The sequence below is a fragment of the Egretta garzetta genome, unplaced genomic scaffold (genome assembly GCF_000687185.1).
Source record: "Egretta garzetta isolate BGI_Z169 unplaced genomic scaffold, ASM68718v1 scaffold187, whole genome shotgun sequence".
In the NCBI taxonomy this organism is placed as follows: domain Eukaryota; kingdom Metazoa; phylum Chordata; class Aves; order Pelecaniformes; family Ardeidae; genus Egretta; species Egretta garzetta.
The window spans coordinates 801,040-812,010 of record NW_009260342.1 but is presented as its reverse complement, the minus strand read 5'-3'; the positions used below and the strand labels follow the sequence as shown (position 1 = coordinate 812,010).

The following is a 10,971-nucleotide window of genomic DNA, read 5'->3' as shown; positions in this document are numbered from 1 at the left end:
CTCAGGGCTGATTTAGTCTTCAACAAAGCCAGCAGGACTGTGCATGGGTCAAGTTAGCCCCACATCTCTCTGGATGACTTTGCCCAGAAGGACTTGCCTCTCTAAGCTGAGCACAGTTTCAGGACTAATACCAACCACACTCTTTGTCTTCTGTGTCCCCAGGTCCTCCCCGCACTTGGCTGACCAAGGCTGTCTTAGAAGGCTGTTCCCTCCCCCAAGAAAATGGGAACTGACAGTGAAAACCCAGTTCTGAGGAACATGCTCATCAGCTTCAACTTGCTTCTGCTGGGCGCCATCCTCAAACCTTTCGAGTGCCGGCTGGAGGTGACAACAGAGCCGGCTGAGAGGCCAGTGGTGGATGAGGAAGGTGGCCTTGCCAACTGCAGCCCACCCATTAAAGAGCAGCCCATGGTCTTCCACCACATCTACAACATCAACATCCCTCTGGACAGCTGCTGCTCGTCCATGTTCAAGTCTTCGGCCGAGGAGGTGAGTTCAGAAGACGACCGGCTGGCAGAGTACGCGGAGCAGACCTCTGACAGTGAGAGCCAGGTCACCTTCACCCACAGGATAAACTTGCCCAAGCAGGCCTGCAAGTGCTCCACCTCCCTCCCGTCCCTGCAGGAGCTGCTGAGCAGGATTGAGATGCTGGAGAGGGAGGTCTCCATGCTCCGGGACCAATGCAACTCCAATTGCTGCCAAGAAAATGCAGCCACAGGTAGTAATGCCATCCTGTTAGCTCTTGCTGGGGACTGAGGGCTCAAGCGAAAGGCAGGAGAAATAAATACAAAGCTGGTGATGCCATTCAGAGTGGTGACGGAGGGAAACCTATGTTCACCCATGGTGTGGCTATGGCTTTAGGGAAAAGCCCAGCTTTCCTGCCTCCTTCAAGGCAGGAAAACCCCTGGGAGGGATTTGGTCACCTGAGCCCCCATACCCTGCTCTCTGCAGAAACCCTGTAACTGCCAGAGGCAGAGCCCCATTTACAGATAAAATTACCGCTGGCAAGGAACGAGCAGGGTGATCTCCCAACCCTGCAGTCCTCGCAGCGCTGCTAGAAAGCTGCCACTGCACATGGGACGGGGAGGAGAGACGTAGATGCTGCTCTCCTAAGCTGTCCCTGGGCTGAAGGCAGCACTGCGGGAGCCAGCAATAAACCCCTTCATCTTCTCTGCAGGAGGAGTGAATGTGCATGAAAAGCTGGATTTAAAAAAAAAAAAAAAAATTTAAAAATACAGGGAATAACTTCTGTTGCCATGAAAGATGCGAACAAAACCTGTAACGAAGGCACAAAACCATCAATAGGATACTTCATCTGAATAACCATACGTGCAGTTTGTGAAGCTCTCCAAGACCCCCCATCAGGGTTACCCCATCAAAGACAGCCCCTCATTTCACCGTGACCATTTCCCAGAGCCAGAGAAGCAGCATGCGGTTGAAATGATGTGGGTTAAGAAAGGCTTGGGCTAGAGGCTGCGTTTCAACAGCACAGGACCTAGCATGCTGCTGGTTTTCCTTATGTCTTGGGGAGGCTGCTAAGAGGGGCTGTCCCGAAGGGCATCTGTCCCTCGAGCAGCTGGGGCTCCGATGCACCAGGGCTCCTCGCAGGGAAAAGCCACCAAGCAAGGAGAGCCACACAGGGCATCTTTCCAGGACAAAACAGCTTTTTGGGCCAAGGACAACAACAGGAAAGAAGAAAAATTAAAAGCAACCCTTTCCCCCTCCCCAGTGCCCACTGCCTTTTTTAAGTTCTGCAGCTATTAGTGTGATTTTCCCAGTGGTACCCCAACTCCTCTATGTTGAGGACACATTAAAATGAAATGGGAGTGACCCACACTCAGGTCAACAGCATTGGACCAAAGGTGTGTGGGCTGGGGAGGGAGACACTGGGACGGCACAAGCAGCGGGGTGGCTCGGCCCGACATCCCCCCTGCAGCCGGTGGAAGTCCATGTGTTTCCAGCCGCAGGCTCAGCCTGCATACTCCCGATGCAACAGTCACCGGCTGTGCTAAAAAAAGATGGAACGGAAAACACCCACATGTACCACCGGTGTGTGCAAAGCAGGGGTTAAAATCATGTAGGAAATGCAATGGGAAAAAAATGGTTTAAAGGAAATAATTTGAAACTCTGATGGGCCTATTTGGGTTACTTGCAACATATGCCGACAGTCCCATTAAACATTCATCGCTTGGTGGAGTCTCCACTCCGATCGCAGATGCACTGAGCTAAAACTGGAGTAATTTAATTTATTTTTACGGGAGTTGCTTTGAACTCACTGCACCACAGAGGAGATCAGGATCCCTACCCCACCGCCTGAGGCATTTCCCCAAGGAAATGCCGCTCTCTTCCAGCACACTTACAAGCATCCTCTCTCTTCTTTTGATAACTTAACCAGCGGCTGAGTTCTGAAGAGAACCTGATCGCCATTCCCAGTATTTGCAGTTTGGATGGGAAGCAACCTGCAAAGTAACCCAGACGGGTCTGTCTGGCACAGCGTGTAACCGAACCCCTTTCACATGTGCATCTGCTGCACTCCCCGTAGGAAGAGCTGCTCAGGTAGCTCAGCTAGGATGGAAAACTTAGTTGGGAGAGAAAAAGTCTTGTGGCTTGGGGTCTTTGTGGTGCAGAGGTTTCCCAAGGGTGGGAGGAAGCATGGAAAGGGTTTCTGTTCTTCCTCAGTTCATAACCCTAAGCTGGAGCTGTGGGTCCATGTTGAGGGGCAAAAGAGGGGAGTGTTGCAATGTCAGAGCGACTGCTGCCTTCACCCCCGTGCATCCCTCCTCACCACAGAGTGTCCTGTGCAAGGCTACCAGGTAAAGGGCGGGCATTAGAGGTGGTGGCCATGGTAGCCACGTGCTTTCCCTGCTTTCCCACAACCCCAGCATGCCCAAACCCATGATAATTTGTGCAAAGCCAGCAGCTCTGTCTTAGTCAGGCTTACCAGGACAGGGATGAAGATGATGTCTTTGGGTACATACCTGTTTCTTGTAGGAGAGAGAGCGAGCAGACTGGAACTTCTCACCTGTAAAAAGGAACAGTGGGTGGAGAGGAGACAACAGGAGTCATGGCTGGTGCAGAGGGCTGGGCCAGGGAATGCTTTTTCCCAGTAAGTGGTCTAGGAAGGTTCCCATTGACTGAGCGCTGAGCTGAAGAAAAACCAAAGGGAGCACTTGCACCCCGACAAGGCCGATGGCACCCATAGCCATGGAGGCCAGTGCTCCTGAGGGGACAAACTCCTGAGGGACCCCCCCAAGCCCCACCATGAGCCCGTATTGCCAATTCTGCCTCTGCCAGCCCCAAAGCCACCAGCTCCCCAGAGCTGGGCATGCTCAACCAGAGAGAGGAGCATCCCCTACTTGTCCCACATCTTGCCCCCCCTTCCTCACAGCCCATCAACAGGGCTGACCCAGGGGCAACACTCACCTTTTTCCACTTCCCACCCGGTGGGCTCTGACCCTCGGTCCCGCGTCCTTGCAGGGCAGCTGGATTACACCCCGCAGTGCAGCGGCCACGGGAACTTCAGCCTGGAGTCGTGCAGCTGTGTGTGCATGGAGGGCTGGGCCGGCAGCAACTGCTCTGAGCCCCGCTGCCCCCGGGGCTGCTCCAGCCGCGGCGTCTGCCTGGAGGGCCAGTGCATCTGTGACAACGACTACGGGGGCGAGGACTGCTCCCAGCTCCGCTGCCCCACCGGCTGTGGCTCCCGTGGGCTCTGCGTGGATGGCGAGTGCGTCTGCGAAGAGGGCTTCACCGGGGAGGATTGCTCCCAGCTGCGGTGCCCCCGCGACTGCTCCGGGAAGGGCCACTGCGCCAATGGCACATGCATCTGCCAGGAGGGCTACGCCGGGGAGGACTGCGGGTGGCTCCACTGCCCCAACGCCTGCAGCAGCCGCGGGGTCTGCCAGGACGGTCTCTGTGTCTGCGAGGAAGGCTACGAAGGGCAGGACTGCTCGGCAGGTAGCGGGGGGCATGCACGGGAACAGACAGACCCTAATGTATGAGTAAGGGCTTCAGGGTGCCCAGAGCCCCATAGGAGCTCCACAAAGCCTGGGAGAAACCCATATCTGGCAGAGTATGTCACATAGGACTTGCTCAGACCCTGCAGTTTGACTGCCTCCCTCTTGTCCCTGTCCCCAGAGATGCCACGGGCAAAAGTTTGGGAGGCCAGCAAGACAGCAAGGTTCGTCCCAACATCAGTGACAAACCCTTGGTGCAAGAGAAGCTGCAGTCAGGTTCTGCTGAGTCTTTGCCTTGCTATAACATTTAATACAACCACAGATAGCACATAACCCCCAGCCCAAAGCCTGTACCCATGTCCCATGAGCAGACCCACACACCCTTCCCCACAGCCGGGCAGGAGGATAAGCCACGCACACCCTGATGCTCTCCTTACCTCTGCCCTTCCCATCAGTGGCTCCTCCTGAAAACCTGCGAGTGATGGGGATCAGCGACAGCTCCATCGAGCTGGCGTGGGACAGCCCTGGGGCAGCCACCGAGTACGTCATCTCATACCAGCCGGCGGGGCCAGGGGGCACCCACCTCCAGCAGCGGGTGCCTGGGGACTGGAGCAGCATCACCATCACAGAGCTGGAGCCGGGCATTGCCTACAACATCAGCATCTATGCAGTCATCAACGACATCTTGAGCATCCCTGTTACCTCCAAGGTGATGACCAGTAAGTATCCTACTGCACTGATCGCTTGGTACCCGGATAACCAGAGGTGATGCTCAAGCTGGCTCACATTTTCCATAAAAACCTTCTAGCAGCAGAAAACTGAGTCTTCAAAAAAAAAAATATTGGGGATGTTTTTATCCCCATTTATATCTGCATGGGGATATGGGAAAGGGGGAAATATGTCCACTCTCTGCATAAAGACTCAGACTGGATGAAAACCCAAATGACTGAAAATCAAAGAAACTTTCAGTGTTTGACTGAAGCCCCCAGAATATGGCCCAAAATATCTTACACTTTTTCCCTCATAGAAAATATTGTGATATATCATAGAAGTCACAGGTTCTCCTCCCACTCCTGGATGGGTTCCCCATGATGAATCCCAATGACATGGGCAATAACGCAGCAAGGGGGGATGCTGCTGTGCATCAGGAGATATGTAAGTCCTGACCGAGGCCATGATGCACAGAGGAAAACAAGAATAGCAAGCTGTAATGGCAACCTCCTGAAAGGATCCTCAGAAACCAAAGATACAGAAGGCAGGGGGAAACATAAACTATCCAGACACCCCTTTTGCAACCCCATCGCTCTGTTTGCATGGTGCAGTTAGGTGCAATGCAAAGGGATGCTGTGGTGTCCAGCAGCCCAGGCATTTCCCTCCTCTCCCTCTAACCCACCCAGAGCAGGGACAAAGGGGCAACGAACCTTCTAACAGCTACCGAAAGGGTCCCATTTTCATTGTCCAGATAATGAAACAGCTGCAGGGAGCAGAGTGGGGGTGGGTGGCACCTGCACACCCGTCCTGCTCTGCTCACCACCCCCTGCTCCCTTCCAGACCTTGCCACACCGCAGGGGCTGAAGTTCAAGACCATCACAGAGACGACGGCAGAGGTGCAGTGGGAGCCCTTTTCCTTCCCCTTCGATGGTTGGGAGATCAGCTTCATCCCCAAGGTACCACCACTGCACGCGTGGCATCATGGGCTCCACCCAGTCAACCTAAAAACACTGAGCAAGCGGATCCTAAATTAGCTTCCACCACCCCCCCAAAAAAACAATCTCTGTTTGCAATTTGTGTGCTTTGCATCAGACAACCCCAAACACCTCAGCCTCATATTACCAGATTGCATTTCCCCAGTAGTCTTTGGTGTCAAGACATATATATCCGCAAAGAAATTCCCCAATAAAATTAAGACATGAGCGTATAAATAAGTAAATCTTCCAGCCTCGCTGCCTCTTGCTGTCACCCCCTCTTTTTCCCTTCCACCGGCTCTCAGACAACAACCTTCAGCATCCCTAAGTCACACGCACAGCTAATTCCTGCCATGGAATTTTAATCACAGTGATGAACAGGTAGAATTTGTGCCAGAAAAGATGAAAGGATGAAAATGTTGCCCTAAATATCGCATATTTTCTATGTGCGGAAACAAAAATTGTACATCAAGTATTTCATCTATATTCATCATTTCTACACCATTTAGCCATAAGTATAGCTTCAATTGTATATGGAGCCTCTTTACAAGAGCTTTCAAGCCCCAGCAGTAGAAGAAATGCTGATTAAGGGCTCAATTATGCCATTTTCACTTGTACAAAACCCTCGCTGGAGTCAAAGGCAGCTCTGGGCAGTGGAGGACTGCAGAACTTGGCCCCAAAGTTTCAAATGCTCTTAACTGTAAAGTGTCATTACACAGCATGAAGCAAGGGCCCGATTGCTTAAATAACTCATTCCCTCGCTTCCAAAAAGGCTGGAAGGACCTGGGTGCAATTTTGGGTACATCCATACACAAATTGTGTCAGACGTCGAAGTTCAGGTACTGCTGGGTTTATACCCCGGGGTAGTTTTCATTCACCATTGGGATAAAAGCTGAAATGATAATGCAATGTCAGGGAAGAGCTTTTGGTAGCAAAAACTGGCTATCTTTCAAACATTTCACTGATACTTGGGAATTAGGCTCAATAGCACCCCCCTGAAGCAGATAAATGGAGATATATCCATTTTAGGGTGAGGAATTGCCGGCAAAGAAGCAAACTTCTCCCCACAGAGTCATCAGCAATAGGTTTTTCTCACCAACAAATATAAACTGTTGGCCCCATTTCTGTTTTTAAGCTTAAAACTTAAAACCATGCAGAAATATTTCAGGATTTAAAGGAAGGGATAAAGCACGAAAGTATGGCTGTTCTTGGATGCAGGTTTTGGGGGCAGGGATGTAGCTCACAGGGCTTTGACCTTCTCGCATCTGTCAGGCAAGCATACAGTCCTGCGCCACAAAGACACAGTGCTCCTGCCCATCCGGTACTGAATTTGGACCCTCTCAATTCTCCATCACCAGCTTTTCTCCTGAAATAAGGCAGAGGGTGCTGTCTCCTTCACTGTCTAGAAGCAACACTCACTCAGGCAAGTGCTAAACCATCGCTGCACCCCAAATAAAGCCAAAACCTAGTCCAAGAGGCCTCAATGTGAAAAAAAAAAAACAAACAGTTATAACAGCAGCATCACAAAATAACCTCTACGAGTAAAATCGAGCTGAAAACCAGGCAAGAGGATGCTAATTTGGTCCTTGGTGTCCCCATGAGGATGCTCACACCCTCCTGCAGAGCAATCCTCCTCCTCTTGTCCCCACGATGCTCTCACCCCCCAAAAGTGGGGTCAGGCAGGGATTGCCCATCTGCTTCGTGCGTTTTGGGGGGGGGGGGGGGGAAGACGAAGCAAAGACAGATTTAGAAAAGAAAATTATGAAAGGTAAGCTGGCAATTTATGGCTAAAATGGAAGATTTCCTGTTTAATGAGAAAAGAGATGAATATGAATAGAGAGCTATGTGCAAAGATTTGTTTAGCGTGTTATTAGTGAAGACAGCGGCAAGAAAAGATCCTTTGTCCAAACACTGGCAGGAAAGGTGACATTTGCAGTTGCTTAAAGCCTTACAGTTTTTCAGAGCAAAACCATGGAGTATAACGAGTTTAATAAAGATACTTAAAAAGCAAGGGAGAGCAAAATAAAGACCTTACAGTTTCGTACCTATATATGAACAACAGAAGGCTCCTGGCACATGAATACCAGGGAAAAGGAGTCCAGCCCAGGCTTTGGTTTTATTTTTTTTTCCTCTTCTGGAGAAGAGCAGACACACAGATGGCAAAATACAGAAGTGGGGGGGGGGGAAAAGAAGGGATGGGGGAGGATTTCTCAGCCCAGCAATGTGGGTGCTCCAGTTGGTAGGTGACTTCAACCTGGGTTTCTGCATCTCTGTGGTGGGATGTGCCAGGACAAGGATACAATTTGGGGGTGCAGGCTGGGTGCAGAAAGATGCGATGAGGGGGCACCTCGCCTCCATGGATCAGTCCCCAAAAACCTCATTTTTGGGTGGCTTTTTTTAATGGCTATTTCCACTCCCTGACAGAACAATGAGGGCGGCGTGATTGCCCAGCTCCCCAGCACCGTCACCACCTTCAACCAGACGGGGCTGAAGCCGGGAGAAGAGTACACCGTCACCGTGGTGGCCCTGAAGGAACAAGCCAGGAGCCCTCCCACCTCTGACAGCGTCTCAACCCGTGAGTGAGCCTGGCCCCAAGCAGCACGCCAGTGACCAGAGCTTGGTCCCCAAAATAAGGTCCCAGCAGCGAGAGTGGCCCAGCACTGCATGGGCAGGGATAAAACCAGCACCACCCAACTGCCCAAGCTACCGGTGCATTGCAACAAGAGCTTCTTCATGCGTTATTTTGTCCTCTCCCTCCCAAATTGCTGCAAGCACAGAAACCATGGTGAGGTTAATGGGGTTGGGAGTCAAGGCTCAGGTCCGCTTTTATTATATAGCTGGATAAATTCCTCTTCTCTGCTAATTTCAGAGGCTGGACGCCCCCAAGAAACATCTCTATAAATGTATTGCCTACTCATATAACAGATTAAAACTCCCACCTGCTTTTGTGCCATTCAATGCCCTCTACTCCCACCAATTCAGGCAAATCAGGCAGCAGGGCAGGGAGCCACGAGCAACAGCACCTCCCTCCCTACCCAATTTATTCAGCCGGTCACTGGTCCATCCCATAGACTAGAGGAAATTCAGCTGGGTCTTCTCCTCGCTGAAGGAGACATGGTGATGGGCAGAGCTCACTGGCAAGAAGAGGCTCTCCACGCCAGATCTGCTGCAGTCTGCCTTGGCAGCCAGGCAGACATCTACCTCCATCCAAGCTGTTGCAAGCGGAAACAGCATTTAAATAGCTGCTGGAGGGTTATAACGAGGTGATGCTCTCTCCAGGCTGCTAATTTGAGGCAACGGTGAGAGTGAAGGGAGCATCCCTCCACCAGCAGCAGCTTGCTGCAGGTCTGAGCTTCCTCGGCACAGTCCTCTCCTCCCACTTTGCCTCCACACTCAGCTCGGTGTGGCTTAACAGAGACATCTCCTGGTCAAGCCCAAATCTTCCTTTTCCTAGGAAGTCAGCAAAAAATAAAAAAGAGAGGCTGGTACTTCAAACTCAGTGGTTGACCTTTGCAGGGGAGTGCAGATGGAGTTGTGGGCTCCCAGCTCTCTGCTCTGTGAAGGTGTCCCCATGCTGGCATGTCTGCCTTCCTCTGCAGCATCCCTGTAGCTTTGCTCCCATCATCTTCGTTCTGCCTCAACACTTTGTGCTGGCCTCGAGCAGCAAAGGCATGGTTTCATGCTGCACAGCTAAGTAGAACTTGATGCTCCCCAGCATCACCTGGATGACTGGACAACATGAGGTAGTTGGAGATTCAGTTTGGATAAGCATGACCTGGTCCTGGCCAAGCTGGACACCCAGCTCTTACCTTAACACCCTGCTTCCCAGCTGTCCTCCCTTCTCCATTATTATTTTGCCCCCAGACATCACCCCACTGCTCCAATTCCCCCCCATGTCTTTTTCTAAACTTTCCTGGTCCTTCCCACCCCTGCCCACACACATCTCCCCCAGAACTTCCCACCCTGGGGTGCAGCATGCAGCACATTCTTATTATATAGTGTCATTTTCTAACATATACAGTATATTAGATGTACTTGGATGCAGTATAGCCTGCATTACAGAACCAGCGTGGGTTTTTTCACCCACCTTGTGATCACATAAGTGATAAAATGGGCTGCCCAGCAGGTTCCATGCATCAATGCTGCCATGGCACAGGAGCAACGGCCAGGCTTGGCCCATCCATCCATCTGTGCAGCAGTTAGGTCCTGATGGACTCAAAGCACCCATCACCTGGGCTTGAGCCCATGATTTCCAGCAGTCAGTTGTCAGGTGATGTGGAGGAAGGAAGGCCAAAGTTCTCTGCAAAAGAAAGCAGAAATATCCAAAATTGTCTCCCAGTAGGTCCCTGGTATGAATTTAGCTAAAACCCCTTTATTTGAGAGTATTTGGTGGACACCCACCATAGCCCCACACACAGCTAGTTATGAAGACTTGCCAGAGCAGTTGCATTTTCTCCTCTCTCCCCACTGCTAAGACATCAACAGCTTTACAAGCTTAATGACAAACAAGGAGCTGGCACCAAAGCAGGAACATTTCTAGAGACGTTCCTCAGTTCTCAATGCTTGGATCAGTCTTTGGCCCCACGTTATTTAACACATTGTCAACGCCTTTCAAAAGACATAATATTTTGCTGATAAATTTTGCCAGTGACGGAAAGGCTCAGAAAAGAGTAAATTGAGTGGAAAGAGATCATCGATAAAAGCAGTTTGAATGACTTGAAGAGCTGGAAACAAAGGAAAACTGTATGTTTTTCAGTGCATCACGATGTATGAGCAGTTATCTAGGAGCAAAGAAAGTGGACGACAGTTAGATGTAGGAGGTTTTATCCTGGGAGATGCCACCTGAAAAAGCCAGGGAGGAATTGTTGCCAATAACCAGCTCGAGAGAAGGGCATGAGTTGCACTGTAGCTGTAATGGACATCAATGGGAGAGCTGCTGAGTCCTGCTCTGGTGTCCACAGATCAGAAGAGACATGAGTGAAGTGGAGAGGGTTCAGGAAAGAGAAGGGAGACTGGGACAAGGGAATGGGAACACAGCAAGACCAAACCCGCTGAGTACCTTGGGGCAGAAGGTCATGTCTCTTGCCCATGCCACCTCTTTGCCTTGTCCCCCAGCTTCTTATTCAGGCCACTCTGAATGTCAGGTTGAAGCATTGCTGAAGCTCGGTGTCCCCAAAGCAGCAAACTTTCCCCATCCAACTCTCCCAAAATAACAGGTGCACATTTCCCCCTCTCCTCCACAGTCATCGACGGTCCGACACAGATCCTGGTGCGGGATGTCTCCGACACAGTGGCCTTTGTAGAGTGGACACCGCCACGTGCCAAGGTGGACA

The 10,971-nt window shown here is 51.2% G+C and overlaps 1 protein-coding gene across 1 annotated transcript in view; it reads left to right on the top strand.

Moving 5' to 3' along the window:
- Positions 1-222: 222 nt before the first annotated feature.
- Positions 223-10,971, top strand: part of TNR (tenascin R) — a 28,726-nt gene continuing 17,977 nt past the window's right edge. The window contains 6 exon segments of the mRNA XM_035898066.1: positions 223-718; positions 3,478-3,954; positions 4,409-4,672; positions 5,505-5,620; positions 8,063-8,213; positions 10,882-10,971. The exon segment at positions 10,882-10,971 is cut by the window's right edge and continues 130 nt beyond it. Coding sequence (XP_035753959.1) covers positions 223-718; positions 3,478-3,954; positions 4,409-4,672; positions 5,505-5,620; positions 8,063-8,213; positions 10,882-10,971 — 1,594 coding nt within the window.